Raw genomic sequence first — 23,552 nt, 5'->3', positions numbered from 1 at the left:
CCTTCAGTTTTAAGAGATTCTTATTAAGGGGGAAAAAACCTTATATACAAGAAAATGCAAATTGCCAAAAATATACTATAAATGTTCTATATATTTTTTAAATTCTTCCTATGTGTTTTGTCTTTTTATATCAGATCTTTAAAACAAACTGCGATGGTCACATTTTCAACACTAAGAATAAAATAGTACCTTTTACATTATTTTCTGTTTCTTTACATGTCTCCGAACTTAGTAGGCATAATGTACCAACAACTACAATACCAACATATCAACAGCAGCTGCTTTCTGTATTATGAGTGCTCTGCCAGCTCTCTCAACATCCATGTTACAAGTCACAAATATTATGGAGCACACCTAAGCTCTACACATCCTTATATTTCTTAGAGTAAGAACATAAATCTTGGTCACTTAAACTCAAAGGCCTTGATTTACAGAGTCACTAAGCATTTGTTGGGTATGATTCAAGTAAATGCACAGAAATTGTTGATGATCTAATAGACCATGAGATGACAGCAGAGCCATTCAGTATCAAGGCACTGTATCTTTTTCTCTGCATTTGTAGGGGTTCTAGAGAAATGAACCTGCACCAATCTACAAAGCAAGATAATATGGTAACTATGCATTAATAATATCAAGGAAATGTGGCTTAATTAACATGGTAATAATGGTAATGGATTACCATTGGTTATATCATGGTTATATGATAATGACAGTCAAGAAAGCCGTATTTTCTTTCCCTTTGCTGTTATGGACGTGTTGCATGACACCAGGAACTTCAGCTATCTTCCTATGATCCAGAATTTGGTTCCACATTAACCAATACTGTGTAGTTCAAGATCCAAGATTTCTGATCCACTCATTCATTCCATCTTGGCCCACTCTGGACAGAGCAAGGAGCAGTGTGGCAGCGTGAGCACTTGTTGGGGCTGGTTGTAAAATGGATGATGAGAGGAAGCATGTGGGTTAACAGCAGTTATATTGGCATACCTGAGAACTGTTATGTGAGGATAGGGATGCACAAACAGGATAAAAGCAGCTGGGATTTCTTTAAAATCCTGCTCATTTTACAGCTCCAGTGCAGAAAGCTGTCAAAATACCATTGAACTCAGTGGGCTGACCAGGGAGGAAAAAGAGAGCCTGCAGGATATACCGAGCTTTGGGGAACAAGAACAACTTAAGATTGGTTTGGCAGCCAGCAGATCACTTTTTATGACAACTGTACTCTTTTTGATAAGGCAGTGTAAGATCTACCAATGAAAACTGATACATTAGAGTTATATGTTTACTACTTGTCGTTCTCATATATAATTTTTATGCTATACTTTTTACTGTGTTGTACGAAATGAACTCTTTACTAACAGTAGAGCAACAAGCAGACTGCCGAGGTTGCCTTGAGAAAATTGTTCCTTCCTTCCATAATCAGTCAGATGTTTTGAAGTCCCTTCTCATGCCTAAATCATAAGGTTGGTATTACTGCTTTTAAGATACAATACACCATTGATAGAACAAAACTTTAAAGCCAATTAAATTTTGGCAATCTTCCTACCACTGGCAAAGTCACCCTTGTTAACAGTTCCCCTTTGTAGCATGTTTGCAGTGCAATCACTGATTTCTGGAAAGCTTTTTTGGCACTTCAAGATATTTTGAAATATCTAATGAATTTGTTTTTATGAACAATTTTAGACTTTACTCAGAGTGCTTCAAAGCATTTTACTTTAAAAATAGGGCTTTTATGCACTCAAATGAGGTATGTATCTACATCTTAACACAAGGGAAAATACTCTTTAATATGTAGAACCTAGCTATACAAATAGTAATTTATTTGCATTTTAACTAGCTAAAAATTTCAGAAATCATCTTATACAAATCTTTATAAACACTGTCTTAGTAGATGTGAGTAAGGAGATATCACTGCTCTACTGGAAAAATTCAGAACATTCAAAACATCCTGGATTTAATATAAATAAAAGCTTTCATGGCTATTTACTTAAAACAAAAATATCTGAATCTTAACAACCCCTTTTTCTTCAGTTTGTGTGGAAAGAATGTAATTAGGTTGGCAAAGAAGAAACACAAAATAAAATTAACTAGAAAGGCTTAATTTATAGTGAGATAAGCTTTTGTGAAGGGCAAAATCATTTTTAACAAAATGAGCCAACTTTACTATAAAATAAGCCAAATTTACTATAGGCTTGCTATAAGTTCAAACATCACTGGAGGGCATTTCAAGAAGAGGAAAACAAATAGCAAGCTTTTAATTTGTTTTGGTCCCTTTTCCCGCAAATGCACTGCAATACTGTAGTCTAGTCCTGCAAAGGTTTCCTTCTCATAGTGGCTATCTTAAAAATACTATTCTACTAATAGTAGTTGTATCCATGTTTAGTACACGAGCAGGGATTATATTTCATATTTATATATCAAATTTCATATGTTGTCTGCAAAACCATGTTCTGTACAAAAGCCATGTAAAAAGCATAGCAAGATAACAGTGGGCATGACTGTAGCAATAGAGTATTCTCAGGTACACTGGCAAAGTAATGTAAGGCTAAATCTACTACACTTTTAGCAACAAGACTCTTGTTTTTGCAGTTTCTCATGATGTGTTTGGAAATAATTGTGCTGTATTTTTGTTATGCTGGTATAAAGTGAAATTCTGCTCATTGACATACACAAATAAAATCCTTAGACACAACAGAGTTCTAGAAAAAGATGCGGCTATGCAGGCAAAGCTGCATCTTGTAATGTGAATTATAATTCTGAATGCAGTCACTACAATGAATGGCATCCAACAGGTTCTGCTCACTTGTTCCCCTCCTTCCAAAACACTAAATAAATCATTTTTCTAATTCAGTTCAGATTTAATAAGAATTTGAAGTCAGCTGGAAAAAGGTAAATGACTGAAATGCATGAATGCAAGGCAGTGAAAACTCATCCAGGAAGGCAAAAAACACATTAACAAGCAAAGTTAAAGGTATATGTAATTATGTGTAAAATTCATCTTTTAATGATTTCCAAAGACCTTATTTGAGCTAGTACAAAATTCTGCCAGCATAGCTGGCATTAACGGGGGATCACACCTCCTCCCATCCACGCAGAATTGGTGCTCATGATATTTGTCAGCCTTTTCCCCCCTGAGGAAGAAAGTAACACCGTGCAGTAGCTTCATTCACTTGGCACTCTTCAAATGGTAGGTGGGGTGGAAGAGATGAGTGAGCTTAAGGAAAACATTGGCACGGATGAGTCTCTGGACCTTCAAAACGCTTGCAAAGTGCTAGTATATTGAAGAGTTTCTGATCTTGTGTGTGTCTTTTCATTGCCTGAGGTGCAGGAATCTTTTTCTTGTGAAGTCATGCTCTGTCTCAGTGCACAGCTGAAGGGCAATGAGAGAAAGAAGCAACTGGGTGAAGGTCTGAGATCAGCCTGGCGAGTGGTAGCATTCAGGCGTGCTAGATTAAAGCAACTATATAACCACAGCCGTGTTTCCTGTCCACAAAATTCCTTTATGTTGAGCTGGGTTGATTTAACTATGTATCATCCACTGTTTTATAGGGGCGAGCATACAAAAATATACTATGGTACTGACAGAAGAGCTAAGAGAATATACCGAGACTTTTCTTTCTGTGCTAACATATAACCAAGTGAATAGCTGACTTTGTGAAACCTGAGACCTGCTCCTGATATCTCCCACCTCCCAGAAGTCTATCAGTGGCACTACATAACAGCTAAAAAAAAAAAAGACCTCTGACACAGAACAAGTAACCTAATGACTGGTGGCGTTCCCAGCACTACTCTAGTGTCACCACACCAGACTATGGCGAGTTTCATTGTCAGGGAAGGATCTATTTTGTGTTTCACTCTTTCCTTCACTCAAGAAGAGTGGGGAAGTGTTTTGTGTTTCACTCAAGGATAGAATTGAACTGTGTTGTGTTTCACTCTCTTTTACTCAATAAAAGCAGGGAATTATTCCACCCCCTCGCACCCCAGGCTGCAGCAAGCCCCGTAGCTCCACACAACCCCACTCGAGGCCGGCAGCCCCTCGGGGAGCCCAGCACGACGAAGCCACCCCCTCCCTCCCTGCGGCTGGGCACCAGGCCTCGCCCCTCCCGGCCGCGCCGCCATTTTGGGCGTGCTGCCCGCCCCCTCCCCTCAGGGGCGAGGCTCCCCCCGCCCCCCCCGCTCCCCAATGGGGCTCCCCGGCGGCCGCCCGGCCCCCGCCCCGCCCCTCCCCTCCCCTCCCGTCACGGGGCGGGAGGGCGGGGCCTTCCCCCTCAGCGCGCTGCCGATTGGCTGCGCGGCGCCGCGGGGAGGGCGCTGGTTGGCTGGCGCGGCTGCCGCTCGGCGGGGCGGGCGGCGGTTGGGCGGAGGTGGCCGGACGCAGCATGGCCGCGGCCGTGGTGCGCGGGGGAGCGGCGGGCTGGCGGCGCTGGCACGGGCGGGTGATGGGTAAGGACCGGCCTGGATCGCGGCGGGAGCGGGGAGCGGGCAGCGGGCTGGCTGCCGAGCCTGGAACTTGAAAAAAAATGCCTGGTGACAGCTGGGTTTGCGTTGGGTTTTGGGGGTCAGGTTTGCGTGGCGCAGTGTTACCCCTCTGACAGGCAGGGGTGGAGAGCAGCAGGCGCTGAGGCGCAGCGGGTGCGGGTCGTGTGCTGATAAAATTGAAATATGAGAGACCTGCGTGTGTGCTGAGCACCCTCCTTGCGCCACAGCTTCACCAACAGCAGCCTGCGGCGTGGTTTTGATCTTCCCGTGTGTGGTGGCCGTCAGGTAGCTCTCTGGTCGTGCTTAGCCTTGAGAAGGACGCGTGCCTGGTTTGGTGGTGGTGGGCACGGCTGTGGAAACCAGCCCAGAGCACCCCGCTGACCCCTAAAACTCCAAAATGCAGTGCCCAAAGACCCGAGGAAGGAGCTGTGGCTGAGGGAGGCACGGTGGGTCTCTCCAGAAGCTCCACAGCACAGGGGTTTGCCCGCGGTGTTGAAGCGCTGACTTAGCGGCAGCCGCGCTGAAAGTCCCGTCGACTCCGAGACGCGTTTATGGGATGAAGGACTAAGCTGTAAGCCTGCTTACCGGCTAAGCTCGTTTTCATCCAGGTTTCCTCATCTCTAACGTCTGCGTTAGGTTGGCCACCCTTTGCTGGAGTAGTCTAGGAGGTGTGTTTTGAGTGGAGGTTTCATTGAGCGTCGTTCTGAGGGAAAGGCCGTGCTCGTGAAGGAGCTGTGACAGAGCTGTCCAGCGTGACAGCAGCACGGGACGTGTCCAACGTGACAGCTCTGTCAGTGGCCTTTTGTCGCCCACTTACTGGCTACATGTTGGGTTCCACTTAGACAACAAACCACGATGGATTGCTTCTTTTGTACCTTTACACCAGACTCTTAAAACTCATATAAGGAAAACAGATGAGGGCAGATTTTGGAGAAGCATCTTGGTTATGTGTGTTTGTGTGTTGGCAAACTGGAGAGTTGACAGAGACCGTGGTGTCTTGCGATCTGCAGCTGGCAGTCACTTATAAAGGTGTTTCTTGGAGAGGGTGTATGTGACTGCTTAAAACACATCTTTAAAGGTGTGGAGGAATCCTTCCTGGGGACTGCTAGCAGGGGTGAATCATAGAATCATTACGACCATCTTAATGACTCTGTCATCTATCTGTCTAAATCATCAAATGATTCTATCATCAAGATCATCTGGTCCAACCGTCCCCTACCACCAATATCACCCACTAAGCCATATCCCTAAGCACCAGGTCCAACCTTTCCTCAAATACCTCAAAGGACGGTGAAGGGGGGGTGGTGTTGATGAGGTAACATGGCTGAGAAAGTAAACGAAGATTCAGCAGCTGACGGAGCCGTTCATTGCAGAAAAGAGTACCCTGCTGGAGCATGCAAGTGTCCTTGCAAACATTTTCGGATGAGTAAAAGGGACCGATTCAATTAACAGCCTAATAGTACGTCTGTTGATGCACTAGCTTTGCTTGAATTGTCAAATGATTCCATGCTCTGGTGCAGAGAAGTATTAATTACTAAGCAAGGATTACGACGGAAAGACCTGTTGCTCTGAAGTCCAGCACATTACTTAATTAAGGGATCAAGTGTACGCTTGATGCTCTTTTTAGATGAACAGTACTTACTACATGCTTTTGTCTTTAGTACATTAACAAACATTTAATGAGGTATAACTACAGATAAGAAAAATGAGGTAAGAAGACTGACCATTACAAGATAGCGTGTCTGTTTTTCATCAGTGGGCCTTTACAGAGTCAAGAAGAACCAAGTAGGACGTTTTCTGTGTAAAGCCGGCCAAATTTAGTCTTGTAATCTTAAATTATGATTTTGGCAGAGTGCAGTTCTCAAAATCATTGCATAACCTTTAAAAGCCTCTGACCCCCAGGCAATTTAAATTCCATTGGCAAAGGCTTCTAGGAGCAGGAAGACCTGATTCTGCCTGTGTGCAGCTGACCTCACAAACTTCTATGCTTCTCCATCCAGTTCCCTCCAGGATCTACTTCAGTAGAGGCTGCATGAGTTTCCGCAGAGAACTCTGCACAAAGCACAGAAGCTTTCTCTGAGCCTTTGTTTCAAAGTGGGAAAGAGAAAAGAGTGGTGTCTTGTACTTATACCATAATTTCAGGTGCTGAATTAGGCAAGAGCCCTAGTTTAATGGCTCATACTGAACCGTCATCATGGCACCGTCCTTGTCAAACTTCTTCATATACAACTGTGCTTTCTCATAAAGCAAAACCGGTAACTTCAGTGTCTGAGCTTCATCCCACCATGGTCGTCTGCCCGTATTCATGTTAAATCTCTCTTGAGTTAACTTAGGATTCACTGATGCAGAGGGAACAAAAACATTAGTGTGACTTGCAGCTGCTCTGATTAGGGCATTCATGTGGGACAGGAATTTGTGGGCTCTTATCCCTTGTGCCAGATATATTGATTACATTTGACACTGGAGCTAGGGATTCCATTGCAGGAGCTAGGCACTTGTGGTGAACATAGTTTAAGATATATTTGATACAGCCAAAAAGTAAGTAAAACAGTTGAGATTAGAACTGGAGAATTAATGATTTCTCAGTCCTGTTGTTGGCCATGTAGGCTGTGCTTTCTTTCAGAGTACAGGCATATTGGACCTTTTCAGGCCCACTGTCTGTGATCCTATCTAGCTACTAGTTCCTTTATCTCTGAGTACAGAAAGACATACCCTGCACTGCATTTTACAGTGTCTGGTCACTCTACTATTTGCAGTGAATCCAAGGTACCACTGGACTGAAATCCTTCCTAAAAGCTGTAAGAATCATTACTTTATAGTGTAAAATGAAATATAAGCCTCTGAAATGATCTCCTAGAAGTGTAGCTGCCATCATTCAGGTTAAGAAGAAAGTGACTTTAAGCATCTTTACGTAGTAGCTTGAGAAGACTTGTGTGTAAGGTCACTGACGGGCCAGGTATTTTGAGGACAGGATTAAGGACAGGATGCAGCCTGTGCATTTCTCAATTTCCTCTCTTACTTCGGTCAAGAAAAAGAATTCAGAAATTCATGACCTTGTACCGAATTTCTTTATTAAATTATTTTTAAGAGAAAAATTTTATGTGATTACATAGATTAAATCAAGTGCTTGTATCATGGGGTGGCTTTTCAAAGCAAAACATTTTTATCTGTATTGTCTGTAAGCCTCCAGTATGGCAAGAGGGTCGTGAATAGATCCTCCTCATCAGTGGAGCCTTCATAGGATCGAGGATCTGTGAGCACTAATTCCCTCAATAGACAAGTGAAAAATCTCCTGGGAAAAGCCCAAAATCTTTGAAGTCAATGTAGCTGTATCTGGTTTTGGTGACAATTAATTTGATGTACAGATTAATTTATGTTGCTGATTCTGTTTTCAGTGATGGCGTATTAATTGCATAAATTACAAGTTGAATGTGGCCTGGGCATTTTTCCAGCCATGCAATTCCATCAGGTTCCTGTAGATGTTCTGAGGAAAGTAAAATGGGCTTGATACCACAGGGACAATTTCTGGCAACGCTTACGCAATTAATGGGATTAGTTAAGTACATGTGTATGTGGGTTTGCAGAATATGAATCCACAGATTATTGAATTATGCACTTGTTTAGAAAACAAGCCTGTGCTGTGTATCTGGAGCTGTGAGCAGTGCCTAGGTATTCAAACTGGACGTCACTTTCTCTGTGAAACTGTGGAGTTTCATCTAATGTGAAGATCTGAAGAACCAAGCCTTCTTAAACAGCCTCTGTCTGGCAAGCCCCCGCTGTCGTAAATAGCCATTGAAATACATGCCAGGATTTAAAACATAGTTGATTCAAATTTAATTGAAATCAGCTCTGTGAGTTACGTCTGTGAGCTAATCAGTCCTTTAAAAGAGTTTTCCTGCATCTGAATGCTTGGGGACCGGGAGGTGTTTTAAAGCTGTTAGTCAAGTTATATAATTTTAAGTGGCTAACTTAGTGTTGGACTGGGAGAAGTTAAAGCAAACTAAGAAGTCAGAAAATGAGTCAGGATTTGGACTGTTACTCTAAAAAGTCCCACTTCTCGTGGGCTTGAATGTGTTATAATTAGCAGAGAACAGAAAATGGCACGTGACTGATGAGCCTTTAAGAAAAGATGTAATCAACACAGACAGTCGAAAGGGGAAATAGTAGAATAGGGTGACACATGACTATTAAGACTGATCTGGATGTTGCCTCATATTGCAGCCAATCCACTGCTAGCTATTTTGGGGATATTGCATAATAAACGGTTTTAAGGAAGGAATTATAGTAGAAGAGTGAGTTGGTTTCTTGGGTATTTACACCGAGAGAGCTGCTTTGAGAAGTAATACACGTGCTCTGTTGTTGCAGTCCAATTACCAGGGGTTTTTCACGTCTTTATCATAAGACGTGGTAGGCAGCCACACAACGTCATCAAAGCAAAGCAGCCTTCTGTGACACTGTAGAGAAAAGCAAGGCAGGATACAGAGAAGCAGCACAAGCAAAATGCCCTTCTCTGTTCCCAGTAGTTCCTGGAAGAACAAGACAGAATTACATCTGTTGAGGCAGGTGGCCAAGTGTTGATGTAGCTGAGATCTTTGTGGACGGTGGAGAGAGAAAAGCTGTATCTCACATGGCATGAAAGCTTTACTGGTAGATAAGATCCACTGGTATTAAGGGGCAAAGAAGGAAAGATGCTGAAAACCAGGACTTGAAGCTCCACGAGAAGCTGGAGGCTTCTGGCTAATAACATAGCAGTTTAGATCAATGTAAGTGATGTACTGGGGAAGTCTGACTCATAGAAACTATGAGAAGAAAGAGACTTCAAGATGATGACTGTGACTGATGATGGTGTTTTAAGCTCTTTGTTCATATGTTTCCAAGACTTGACATGTAGCACTTCTTAAAAAAGCAACATGTTCTTTTTTTGTGACTTATCTCAGTTTGCACTAAGCATTTTCCCAGGCAGTTTTCTTGTAAATTGTGCTACTTCTCCAGCTATGTAATTGCTGCCGGCATCTGTGGAAACTGTCTCAGACCCAAGTTCTCTCAACGAACCTGATTTATTAAACGTGGCACTTCCAGAATAGTGCTGGAGATGAAAGAGCATGACCATTGCTGGCTAAGAAGGAGCTTAAAGGCAGAAAGACTTTGAAATGATTAATCAAGTGTTATTGGCCTAAGGAGGATTCCTCGCTAAGCATTGAGACCTCTTAGAGTCTAGATCCAGCTTAGGCACTTCTGTGTGTGCTTCTGAGCGGCGGTAGCTCTGTAGTTTGCCTTCTTTCTGTCTGCTTAGCTGCCACGTGCCTCCGTGTTTATTCTGCATAACTTTTTCCCTTGCCACAAAGGAGACATTATCTTGTGTCATCAGCAAAGAAATCGAGGAACCACCAAATGTGTTAACATTGAATTAGGAGTGTTTAGAGTGATGAGAGTGATTACAGTACATGAATGCCTGCCACACTGCTTTCTATCCAGCATTTGATATGCCTGCAGAGCTACTGACTAGCCAGCATTTGATACTCACTAACTACTTGTAAAAAGTAACTGACTGAAACTGTCCTGTTTTCCGCTGGGTGTAGATCACGCCTTCCAGTTCTGCCTTGTAGCACAGCAAATAGAATACAGCAGCTATCCTTGCATTTTGCATTCATTTTGCATTCATACTGTAATCTGTTCTATTTTTCAGTGTTTGCTTTTAACAGCAGCGCAGGTGATTACGTGGCTCAAAGGTTTGGCACTGACTTATTAGGGAGACTCTCACTGTTAGATTTGGGCTTTATGTCTGACTGCAGGATCCAAAGAGACCGGTTATTATCTGTGAGGAGCCACAGGAAACACAGGAGCAGCCTCAGTCCGTTTCTAGAGAGCAGGTGCTATGTCCTAGGGCTGTATCCAAAGTTGCAAATAAAGAGTCTACAAAATATACATACATTAAAATTGATTGTGATTATCCAGTTTAGGATTTAGACACTAACAAAACATAGACAAGCCTGTTTGTTTTAAGTCTGTGTTGGAGCTTCTCTCAGACCAAAACTCAGACGTTAGTTTTCAGGGATGTCGCCAAAGTTTGATTGTTACTATGATTTTTGAAACAGCCATGCTTTCATAATTAATTTTCTTTGACATGTAGAAAATCATTTTGGGATGGTATTTGTGGCCCGTTAGCTTTACAGTTTAAATTATGTGGAATAGAATGCACATTTCTGCCCTTTTAAATATTTTTAAATATTTAAGTTGTCTAAACCAGTGCAAACTGATTACATGCTAGCTTTTATTGTGTTATTTTTACACTTTACTCTAAAGTATGAAAATATTGATATTTCTTGTTTTGAAATCAGTGTGTTCTAGGGCAATGGCTTCCAAAACCCCTGTTGGATTCATTGGGCTCGGTAACATGGGAAATCCGATGGCAAAAAACCTGGTAAAACATGGATATCCAGTTATTGCATATGATGTATTCCCAGAAGCCTGCAAAGAATTTCAAGACTTGGGTGCTCAGGTATAGTAATAAACCTCCTTGATACCCACAATAACTGTATGTATCGAATCGTGCTTGCATGTGATGTTTTTAAAATAATCTGTTTTTTGTTTGGTTGGTTTTGGTGAAGTTCTCATTCAAAACTAAACAGCTTAGTGAATACAGTCAGAATCTCTTCAGATTTTACTTGGAACAAAGACATGATTCCACCCTAAGTTATTTTCATGCTGCTAACCAGAATTGCTACTCTGTTGAACTTCTCTCTAGCTGTTATTTATTTATTTATTTTCCTTTTATGAGAGTAGGTTGATGGCCTATTCTTTCACCTTCCTTCTGCTGCTTCCTCCTCCCACAGGTCTAGATGGCCAGTGGGCTGCTTTTCATCTGGTTCCTACTTTGACCTTTTCAGGTTAGACGACCCTAGTTAAAAATTCCTGCTGGCATAGCTGTAAGGGTTATAGGGACATATGAGCTTTCCTGCTGCTTCAAGGTGCAGTCCTCAGGGGCTGGGGAAAAATCTAATTATTTAAGTGCTTATTCTCTAGGAGGCAAGGAAGGTTATGGTGAGAGAAGAGGAAGGAATGAAAAGGAAAAAGGAGAGAAGGAAATTGATCACATTAAGGAGGTTTACCTTCCTGCCATATACCCTGTGAAATCTTGGCCCTGTTCCAGTCAGTGCTATTGCTTTTGTTGATCTGTTAATACAGCTGGCAACCCATTCAGTTCCTCACACGGTTGGGGCAGTCTTTTCTGAGTGTCTGAAATGTATTTGTATGTTTTTGACATACTTCAAAGCTATAGTAGTGCAGACGGCATGGGTGGATGTATAGGTACATAAAGCACTGAAACAAAGAACATGTTTGAGTAAGGAGAAACCAATTCAAAAATAATACGTGAAAGAAATTTTCAAGCAGGGCAAGGAACTTTGAGGTAGATATAGATAAAGGAACTGTATGCCTTGAAAGTCTAAACTGGTAGAGCTAATTACAATTGTTTTAAATAATTTCTGAAAGGTAAAATGATAAAGTGCACCTGTTGATAATTAATTGCAGTTGTCCTTAAATAATTACAGCATCTTGGCTTTATGTGGGAAAGCAGGCTTTTCAGCTTGTTTTCCTAGCTACTATTTTCATTTTCTTAAAGTAGCTGAGACCCTTGGGCATGAACCAGATCTATGTTGAGTAAGAGGCCTTGCAAATGGAATGGTTTGAACAATTGGCTATATTTTAATTCACTTTCTGCAGTGGGCTCTCTTTGCTGTGGCTGCCCCCTTGGATGACGTGTTGCCATAGCAGTAGAATCCTTAGCATCCACTTCAAGACTTCATGCATGATATTAAAGGTGAACTAGGTGAATTATAATGTTTTTGAAAATAAAGCCCAAAGTATGTTTTAAGATCATAAATCATTAACAGAATATGTGGGTAAGCTTAAATACAAATAAAACACACTTTAAGAAAATATTTTAACATAACTCCCTCTTTTTGATCTACAGGTGTAAATCCTTCCCCAGTGTTTTTTTTCAGGACTTAAAAACTTGTGGGTCCAGTGGGCCTTGTAGAAACTGATGTAGAAGGAACATTGGGCTCTGAGGGCTGCTTTTTCTTTGTTGTGGCTTGTAGGGTGAAACTGTCAGGAGTGTTATGGAAGTGAAAAGATGTCCCCCAAGAGACAGTAAATGTTGTCAAATGTCCATTGTTTAAAGTCAGCGCTATTGCTAAGGTATATAGAGGATGACAAATGTTTGATTATAAGTCTACATATTCTGTGACTCCACTTCATTATCCTCCGAAGTAAGAACTGGGAGGTGTGTCAGGAGGCAGCCACCTGCCTGCTGCTGATGACTAGTAAGGGGAAAACTGCCTGAGCAAGAGCTATTCACCTCTCCATCAGCTGGGGAGAAACTTGGATGAAGGTGCAAGGGGACAAACAAGAGAACACAGAGTAGTTCTGTAAGTTGCCTGCGCCCTCATTCTGTTCTGTCTCTTTTGTCCACCTCATAGTTAACGTTTTCTTCCTCACACAGTGAAGTGCATATATATCACAGCTACTTTGCTTCAGTTTACATATCTTCAAATCATATATCACATTTGGAAAAGCTACTGAAGTCATCTGATGAGTCAAGCAGCAAAAAGTGGAGCTTTCTTCAGTGTATTTAGTGAGAATGGCATTGCAGGCAAGTAGATCTGTTAATTAGCTTACAGTAAATGTAAAGAAAAATACAGGAAAGCATTTGGAAGAAATATAAGCAGATGTGCATGTTGGAGGGCATAAGCTGATGACAAGTATGAAGAAGTTTCCCCTATCCAAATGCATACTGCAAAAATTTGCTTGAACTGACTGGTATCAGAACATGTATGGAACTTGGTGGGCTGCCAGTCTTACCTGGTATGATCTATGTTAGCAATCAGCAACTAGTATTTGGTACGTTTTTTAGTTACACACATAGTCTTAATAACTTCAAATGCTTACTGCTTCTTAATAGCATTCAAAACATTCAAGTTCAATGATCATTCTTATGCAGGAAGTTCCAAATAAAAGGAGTTTATTTAAGAACCAGCTAGGTAGGTTTCCTCTGGGATTATTAATCATATTTATTACAGTATCAAAAAGCCAAGAATGACAATTCTCATTTTAATTACCACCTTTTTTGCTGCCTAATACAGGTTAGCGAAATGATTTTCCTTCGTACAGTTGTGGAAGTAACTGTCACAGTCAGTGTGCATTCCTAATCTCATTTTCTTCATTTAGAAGACATTGTAGTATTTTGAAAGACGTGGATGGAAAAAATGAATTTCTGTACAGATGACTGCTGTACTATGTCTTCTATATGTATTGCTTAAGCTTTGTTTCAAACTCTAAGACAACAATAAAACAGTTGTGTTCTATCTACATAACAGAGTGGAAATATGAAGCTGATGTAGTTTTAAAGTTGTGTGCCCAATATAGCATGTTTTTCAATTTCTTGTTGAAATGGACTACAGAGTGTTCACCTGATAACTTGCAAACCTTTGAGAACACTGGAGATAATATCTTCAGATCAAGAAGGTGTATATAAATCCAGGTTCTAATTACACACTTCCTCTCTACTCCTCTAATAACACACATTGGGACTGAACTGAACCAGAGATACTCTGAACTAAAGACAAAGGTGTCATACTCCTACATAAAGAGCTAGGCTCTCCGGTCTCCAGGGAAGCGAGTCATAAAATTAACTAATCAGGTATAGATGTTTTTCTGCTTGTAATTGCCTCATTTATTCTTCCTAATGTTTGTTCTTTGGACTAGGATATGTTTCCTTTTTGTATCTGTGTGTTATACCAGATGTTTTAATGTAATATTAACTTATACTTAAAAAAAAAAAAAAAAAAGGTTAAGTCCCATCTAAGTTTCTTTTTTTTTTTTTTTTGAGAGAGAGCTCTTTTCAGTGAATATACAGTCTTGTCTTCTTTCACTTATTTTACAATAAATAGTAATCAGGAAGTTTATTTTGCTGTGTTCCAGAAGTCCTTTAAGATGTTGCTCATCATTTCTTCCAAATGTATGTATTATGTGCTCTCTTAGATGCTGAGAATTTATAAGAACATTGTATATTAGAATATAATATATTAATATATAATTGCCTTGAGTATCAAAACTAACACAAAATGATAACAAATACCTGTACTTGGAAACAGATTGGGTGTAGTGAAATGAGATCATTGATTTGTTCATTTGTCTACCTTATAGAAAGGAATCAAATTTTCAAGTAGCTTTCAAACTGCAATTTCCTTAACCCTAATTCCATGTGATATGGAAATTGTGATTTACCCATACTGAATAAGTGCATATGAAATTGTATTTAAGACATTCCTTATAATTTAGAGACTCAAGGCACATAATAGATCTAGCAGAATAGATCATTGTAACATTAAGGTTACTCTTTATCATCCAGCAACAGCATGATACTACAAACCTTATCCGCAAACAAAACCTACTTTCTGCCCACAGAATCACAGAATGGTTTAATTTGAAAGAGCCCTTAAAGATCACCTAATTCCAATGCCTCTGCCATAGGCAAGGACACCTTCCACTAGACCAGGTTGCTCAAAGCCCCATCCAACTTGGCCTTAAACCCTTCCAGGGATTTTCCAGTGCCTCCCCACCCATACAGTAATTAATTTTTTCCAAATATCTAATAAAAATCTACTCTCTGATAGTTTAAAGCCATCATCTGTTGTCTTATCCCTACAATCTTTGACAGAGTCCCTCCCCAGCTCTCCTGTAGGCCCATTTAGGTACGAGAAGGCCACTGTAAAGTCTCCCCAGAATCTTCTCCAGACTGAACAACCCCAACTCCCTCCGCCTGTCTTCATAGGAGAGGTGCTCCAGCCCCTTGATCATCCTCATGGCCCTCCTCTGGACTCGCTCTAATTGGTCCATGGCCTTCTTGTGCTGGGGGCCCCAAAGCTGAACGCAGTGCTCCAGGTGGGGTCTCATGAGAGCAGAGAAGAGGGGGAGAATCTTAATTCCTCATCTTTCTCATTTTAATTCCTGCTTGGAACTTCTCCTTTCAGTAGAATACCTGAATTAATAAAATCATATTTAAACCTCTTGTGCTGAGGATAAAAGAATAAACTGTAGTTTTTTGTTGCTATTTTCCTTAAGCTATATTAACAATGCATTTTTTTTTAAATAAATTATTTAAAACTAATATTAGACAAAAATCCTACTGGCATATGCCTTCTTGGAGTTAACTGGCAAAACTCACTACTTAGCTGTCATTAATTCACTTGTTGTGTACATACCTTAAATACCATACCTCTGAGAATGAAGAAGTGGGGAAGGTATGATACCTTTAAAGTTAAATATGTTTATGTAGCAACAAATAGCTACAAATATATTTTGAAACTTGTTTAGACATTTTGGTGAAGGATGCTTGAGCTGATCATTTTCTTCTTCAAAAATGTCAGTCAAGATATCGTGAGAAACATCAGTTAGTTTATTTGACTTTTATAAGGTGATGCTTGGAGGTACATTAAGTCTTTTTTTTCTTTTTTCCTCAGTCTTTCTTTCTTCCAACACTGTATGTAAGCCAAGAAAATAAAAGTGAGATCATACTTAGTGTTGTTCCTCCTTAGAAACATTATAGAACAGTATTTTGTACAGAGGCATGGTTTATTAGTGAGTTGAAGATTCATGAATGGGTTGCAGACATCCACTTGTGATGTTCTGGAGGAACTTCCATAACAGGACATCTTCTCTCTTCTCTCTTCTCTCTTCTCTCTTCTCTCTTCTCTCTTCTCTCTTCTCTCTTCTCTCTTCTCTCTTCTCTCTTCTCTCTTCTCTCTTCTTTCTTTTTTTTTTTTGTTACTGGATCCACTTAATTGACATTTTCCATTATGAGGGCAAAGTTTGTCTTGCATTCTAGCTTTTTTACCTAACTTAGTTGTGTCTGATGACCTGCAAATACTTAAAACAGACTCAGCTGATGTTTCTTTCTCAAGAAGTGGAAGCTTACTTCCTTTTTTTTCTTTTCTTTTCTTTTAAAGGTAACGGATTCCCCAGCAGATGTAGCAGAAAAAGCAGACAGAATTATTACCATGCTGCCTTCTAGTCCCAATGCAATAGAAGTTTACACAGGAGCAAATGGAATTCTAAAGTAAGGATTTGCTGTAGTCTGAAGAATTCCCTCTTGTACTCAAGCCTGTATTACACTGCTTGTCAAATGATCATTATTGCTGTAACCCTTGCTGCACCTTCAGGGCACTTAACTTGATGCTCTCCTCTATTTTCTTATTGTTGGTATTTCTAATTACATGAATTCTTTTCACCTATGCTTTCTTTTGAATGGCTTGTGGCTAAAGTCAAATTTTATTTCCAGTAGAATAATAATTTATGTGAATTTGAGACAACCCAACTGACCTACCTAACTTCTCAGTTGCATGTGTCTTTTACCATTAAGGTAATGTACTACAGTAAGTGCAAGTGGAATATTTGCTGGCAACAATTACTTGCTCAAATGCTTTTTTCTTTGACATGAAATCCTATAAATGAAATGTTCTGAAGAGCTGCTGTTGTGTCTCATAGTATTAAAGTGCTGACATAGAATAGCTGACAAGACTTTATTGATTTCTACTCTTGTTGTCCATTATCTTGGCAGACTCCTTACTGTTGATAAAGGAATTCTAGGATTTGTAGGCAAAAATGGACTATTGAGCAGTAAGAGCCAGGGATTTATGTAGTGTTATATTTCACTTGAAACCAAATCCTCGTATTGAGTGAACTATAGCAATGTCTCCATCTATTCGTACTTAAGAATGAAGATCACCATTACAGTTGACTCCTTATTTTATTGGAGATGATAGGGTTTTCTTTTTTGAGTATAGAAGGTGACTTAATCAGCTTTCCATTTTGGTTTATTGGAAAATACTTTTATACACAGAGGTATTTTTAACAGTAATACGTTCTAAATGCTTTGAGGTTCAGTGGTTTCAGGCCTTTAAAGTGGATCTTGTACTGAAGCAGTAGACTGTTGGTTTGCTTCAAGATTCAGTGTCATACATTTTACCATAAGGCTTCTGAATACCTGAAAGGGCAGACATGCTCCCCGTTCCCCAAACCATGAAATGAGTCTGTTTCAGAGATGATTATCTTCAGATTACCATTTTTATACCCAATTGATTTGACCAGGGAAAAAAATGTAAAAGGAATTTGTCCAAAACCTCAGTTTTGCTTTGGCATGTTTCTAATTCAGATAGGCTTTAGTCTTTAGATTTGGTGAGAAAACTGTTTCATTTTGGTTTATTCTTCCCTGTTTATTAACAAGAAAATATCTGAAGAGTTTGTTTAATCTGTAACAATGGTTTTATTAGCTTTTGTGGAGGGATTCCAACTGAGCCTAAAATCCATTATTTGCAGAATTCTAATAGTGGAAATACTCAGAGTTTTTGGACTTGCCAAATAAATTAATAGTGTTTTAAAAGCTCTTCTGGCCACATGTGCATTGCTCTTAGCAGGATGACTGAGGCTACTCAGCCCCTGTGAGGATCTTGCAGGATCTTACTGCTATCCAGCTTGATAATGTAGGTGAAGAAACATACAGAAGACAAAAATATAGTAGATCATCTAAAACTGGTAAAATTGTAGTTATTGATTGTAGTCTATATTAAGGTGCAGTGATTAGAAAATGAAATAGAGGAGAGGGATTTTTCTTTTTTCCTTCCCAACACAGGAAACAATAGCTGCTTTCTTCCCTTACTGTCCATCCTCTAATTCCTCACAAAGCAGGACTGAGCAGATTGAAGTCTGTAGCTTATGCCCTTCAGGAAGAAGGGTAATTGGATCAGTCCCACAAAGCTAGACAAACAGCTGTGGGAGAATTGTACTCAGGATGGCAGTGCTTTGAAGACTGATTGGCAGTGCTTACTGGTATAATGCAGGCAGTTAATCTTCTGAGGAGAACAGAAGATACAGTAAGCAGTCTTGCTGCTGCAGTTTCTCAGCCTCCATATTCAAGAGAAGGAAGTGTCATTTGACAGTAGTGGTTAATTGTTGCCCTGAGTGACTTGTTCATTGATAACTGGTTAGACCTCACTCATTTTCTGAAGCTTTTCGAGCTTCACTGAAGAAAACATTGACATTAAGGGTTAACGTAGTCATCCTGCTGGGTGACCAGGGAGTCTGTGCCACTGAACGTAGTGCTGAATGTAAGAGGAGATGATGTAGTGCTGTATCTGCTAAGCTGGTTTTTGTTTGCATGTGTGCAAATTATCTGCAGCAGTTCATGTATCATGTGAAAAAGGACTCAGTGTATGTGGCACTGCTTTAATCTGGAGCTGTAGTGGGGTTCACAGCCACATGTATGTATTGAGAGACTATTTCCAGCAATCCATCTAATTCAGTGCAGTGAACCTCACTGTACTCCCAACAGCACGCGAAGTGCAGGGGGGCTCTTTGTCTAATGTAACATGTAGCTTTAAATAACTCACCTTTTTATGACTGAAAAATTATGCAGTTTGATTTCATAGTGCTTGCGGGTCCAGTGGTCATTAAATCACAGTGCAATTGAATGGAAAGATGGCTAAAGATATAATCAACGTTTTTGTTGTGTAGGCATTTTTAAAATTTAATTTAATTGCATTTTTTTAATCACATATACAGCTTCTCATGTTCTGCCATTTGGGATACAATTCTTCTGCCTAAATTTACTTGCTGTCAGTGCGGAAACTTTGTACCATTCTTTGCTTTTAAGTCTGTAATGGGCTTTTGTGGTTTTAGTTACTATCTTTATACAGAACAAATTGTAACAATAATCAAAAGAATACAAACAGGCTCTTCTAATAAGATGCTTAATACAATGTATATAGAAAGAAAACTCTGTTAAGCTATATATGAAATTTTAAGCTACATTGGTGTTTAGTTCCATTGCTTAGAATGCATCTTCGGTGATCTGTATATGATATATTGTTCAAGCTTATCTGATGGCAGATTTTCCAAGTGTACTCCTTTTGTGTAATTTCTTTTACAATAGCATTTAGGAAAAAAATATTTTTGTGTATGTGCCTGTGTGTTTTTGTGTGTTTATTTTTTATTGTGTTTTGAGTCAATCAAAACATTGTAACATACATACTCAGGAGTATACACACTGAGCAGATCTTGCTCAGTAGAGTTTAAAGCATTACATTTAATTATTAGTGTACCAAATAATATTTGTGTGGTTGTCATGCTGAGGAAAGTCATTGCCATGGTAGTAGTTGTAGATACCTAGTGCAACAGATATTTAATAATAATAAATCTTTATTCTAGGAAAGTGAAGAAAGGCTCATTATTAATAGATTCCAGTACTATAGACCCTGCAGTTTCAAAAGAATTAGCTAAAGCAGTTGAAAAAATGGGAGCTGTTTTCATGGATGCTCCGGTTTCTGGAGGTAAGTCTTCATTAACAGTTTACCTCATATTGGACAGCTTGTCTTCTTGCTAGCAATCTTAGCCACCACTCTGTGCCCTTACTGGTGCAGTTGGTTGTCTTTGCTAGATGTATGGTATTCCTTTTTTGTTCCATTACAGTAAAGAAAGGGCTCCCTGTTTTCTCTGTGACGTGTGCATGTTTACCTCTGTGTAAAGAGTTTAATGCTTTCTATGAAGCACAATGCTGTTTGTCATCTCTCGCCTGAAGGCAGTGCTGTTGCGGTAAGGGAGCTCAGGCTGGTAAACCTGATCTTCCAGTGTGCTGTATTTTTTATTCTTTGATGCAGTTGTATTACTGTCTTTCTAGGAGCAGATGAGAAACATTGGTGTTTAAGAAGTTACATGTTAATTTAGGATTTTTTTTAGGCTTACAAATATGCTTAGTGATACACCTGGACAAACTGAATTTTCACATGGTTTGGTATAGTGGTTCTTTTAGTTCTTTCAGAGTGTTGTATTATGATGCAGGTGGTCAACATCTCTTCAGTCTCCATCTGTTTATTTCTGGTAGGAAAGACTATTTAGCTTCCTCTGGTTTTATAATAGTTAAATTCTGTGTATGAGAGATGTTTAGCTATTCTTGAAGTTGGAGGTTGGTAACTACTAATATCTGAGTATTGCATCTATTGTGAGAAATAATTTAGAGCAGGGAAGTCTTTCATTTTGTGGATAGAGGAGAGTAGAAGCATAAAATTAAGGTTTTGAAAACACAACTGTAGCTAACTGTTATTATCGTTGAATTGTTATCTAAAACATTAGAAGACGAGGAAAGCCCATTTTCTGCAGGAAAATCTTGCGGGTTCCTGTTGTTGTTTTGGTTTGGTTTCTTTGTTTGGTTGGTTTGTTTTTACAATCCACTGTAAAAATTAATCTAAGTGGCATTGTGAGTCCTCTATTTTACTGTTTTAATTGAGGTAATTCAGATAGCTATACCTGAAAGAGAGTAAAAATGAAAGAGGTATGAGAAAATCTGGTCTTACAGAGTTTATCAAAGGTATGGTGCACAAGCTAGAAAGAATACAGAGCCTATATGTCAAATCATGAAGATGAGTGTGGGTGAGGTTCAAAACCTAATCTTTTTAATTTTCAAGTGAAAACTTAGGTATGATTTGGCAACACAATAGAAGACAAAGTGTTCACCACAATTCTAATGTGAAAAGAAAATAGGAAGAGTCAGAGCATATTCAAGGCTAATGGGAAGATAGGATTCTTGCTTCCAGCCAAAATATTAGTCCTTGCTTTATAAAGTTAGATAACTTGTCAGCATGGGAATAAAAACCACAGAAAAAAAGTACATTGTGGGTGGAGTATATATCTATCTGATCCTTTTCTAAACATTGCATGGCCTTATACTTACTAGATTGGGAATCGTGACAGCTTTTATGTGGTTCTTTTCAATCCCTTTCCCCCAAATATGTTGTTTACCTGAGGGAATTATTTATCTTTTGGAAACATCTGTAATTTGTTTTTTTCCTATATTTTTTGCTTTGAGGCTGTTTATGCTATAACTACAAAGAAAGAAAGAAAAATTTGTTTCCAAAACAACCCTAGCAGGTTTTTGGGTTTTGTTTCTTGAGAAAATGTTAATACTGAGACTGGGTTAATGTGATAAAATACAGTTGACTAGTCTGAATACAGATGGCTGTTTTGGTGTTTAGTGTTTTGTCTGAATACAAACTATTTGGTGTTTATTGTGAGTTACAGATTGAGTGATATTATAAAGGAGGGGGAAAGAATTGATGTTTATCTTTCTGGTATATAATACGCTTGTGAATGCCAAGTAGCACTCCGTACAAATCATAGTTAAAGCGGGCAGTTGCTAGACAAATGGAGAAGTTAAGTATGCTAGAAAAACATTAATGTTATGCTTTGGTTTTTGTGTCTTTTAGAGCCTTACACATCATGTCTTTGGGGTATTTTTGTATGTCCTGACTGCATTGTTGGCCATTAGACAAAGTGCTAAATGGAGAAGTATGCTCAGCTCTCTAGAAATTGGCAGGCGTTATTGTGTTGCTGTGAAATGCAACAGACTTGGCAGGAGCGTCAGTGAGGGAGTTTGTGGGATAGAGTGAGGAGGAAGAAGAATCAGCAAGCCTGAACTGTCATCTTTAGACCTGTGTGTTTACTAGCTGTTATTGGCAGGTGATTCCACTGGTGGGTTTGGGTATTTTGGGTATGCCTAGTGGACATTAATATTCATCTGCACTAAAAAAAAATAATTTCACAAACTAAATAATATTTTGTAAGTCGCTTGGTCTATAAACCTCATGGAGAAATAGTGGTAATTTTATTCCTGTTCTGACATTGCAAATAAAGTATTTTAAGGCCTAGAGTTAGTGCTGGATTACAGTGGCTTGTTTGCAGCCTTACTTCTTAAAGGTTATTTCCTTTAACCCTTTTCAGATGGGCCTATGCTGCCCATGTAGTAGTGCTGTGCTCTTCATATGATTGGCCTACAGCATTTACTTGCAGCTTATAGTCAAGACCCATTAAGTAGAAGATAATACGCCACATTACTGTAGTGTTATTTTGTATTAACTAACTTTGGAAAATACTTCTCAGCCCAGCAGTAGCATGCAGATTATGCTGCTAATGCTGTTTAGAGATAGCAGTCACTTAATCCTGGGATTAGGATCTCTTGTAGGTCCCCATGAGAAAGTTGTGCCACAGTTCCCAGTGCTGCCCTTTGTGAGCTCTTTGTGAGCACAGACAAATGAAGAACAATCTTCACAATCCATGTTTATTTAATATATATTTTTAAACATAGAGGGGTAAATTTATCTTCTTGCAAAGATTGGATTCTGCATCTTTGTACACGTAAAAGGCTTTTAAAGCACAGATCATGACAGAAGCATATTTAAAACTGACTTCTGTTGCTACTGAAAGGGCTGTTGGCTTAGCACGAGATCTCAATTTAACCTTTAAGAATTGGGTCAAGAGAGTCTTCCCATTGATTTCACTGGAAGTATGATTCTTACCTGGCAGTTCAGAGCAAATTTTACTGGTGGTTTCACTGATGCTGCTGTAACATCTACTGTTGAATTTAGTACACAAAATATGCATTGTCTAAAGTACAGTGGACAAAATGTTGTTGGTTGTTTGGTTTTTAATTTAATTTCTGATGAGATGGTTTCTTCACTGTAAACACTGTTAGTGTTCAGATAGTATCTTTGCAACTTTTTCCACTTCCACCAACTTTGAAATTAATGTCAGCTCCTGTTCTGCTCAAAACATGTTGTACTGCATTTTGCTGGAACTTCACAAGAAGATGTGCCAACTTGATTACCTTTTATGTTTTTGGAGTTACAGGTAAAGTTTTAAATTCTGTTGTAGGTACAGTTCTGTGGATCTGATAAGGAAGTTTAGGTAGGTCTTTCTCCTCGCTGTCTACTTTAGCTGAGATAGTAGTCAATAAGTCATCCTGCTAATTGTTAATAGCTGTCAGAGAGAGCTGCAGTCATGCTAAAACAGTAATAAACACTACAACAACACATTTTTTTTTTTAGCAACTGTGGGCTGGAGTAGATTAGAAAAAGTTGGAATTTCTATTCCAGCTGTCATTTCAAACTGTTTCATCTTACAGTAGTACTTCCATAAGCTCCAGTTAACCATTAAGTGGTGGAAAGAATATTACCAATAATAATTAC

The 23,552-nt window shown here is 39.4% G+C and overlaps 1 protein-coding gene across 1 annotated transcript in view; it reads left to right on the top strand.

The window, feature by feature from the left end:
* Window positions 1–4,296: 4,296 nt before the first annotated feature.
* Window positions 4,297–23,552, top strand: part of HIBADH (3-hydroxyisobutyrate dehydrogenase) — an 84,473-nt gene continuing 65,217 nt past the window's right edge. The window contains exons 1-4 of the mRNA XM_068674269.1: window positions 4,297–4,443; window positions 10,818–10,978; window positions 16,488–16,597; window positions 19,744–19,865. Of these exons, the coding sequence (XP_068530370.1) occupies window positions 4,380–4,443; window positions 10,818–10,978; window positions 16,488–16,597; window positions 19,744–19,865 (457 nt within the window). The 5' untranslated portion in view covers window positions 4,297–4,379. The remainder of the gene's footprint in view (window positions 4,444–10,817; window positions 10,979–16,487; window positions 16,598–19,743; window positions 19,866–23,552) is intronic.

The sequence above is a fragment of the Anas acuta genome, chromosome 2 (genome assembly GCF_963932015.1).
Source record: "Anas acuta chromosome 2, bAnaAcu1.1, whole genome shotgun sequence".
In the NCBI taxonomy this organism is placed as follows: domain Eukaryota; kingdom Metazoa; phylum Chordata; class Aves; order Anseriformes; family Anatidae; genus Anas; species Anas acuta.
Note: the sequence above shows the minus strand (reverse complement) of the source record. Positions and strands in the feature narration are given on the sequence as shown.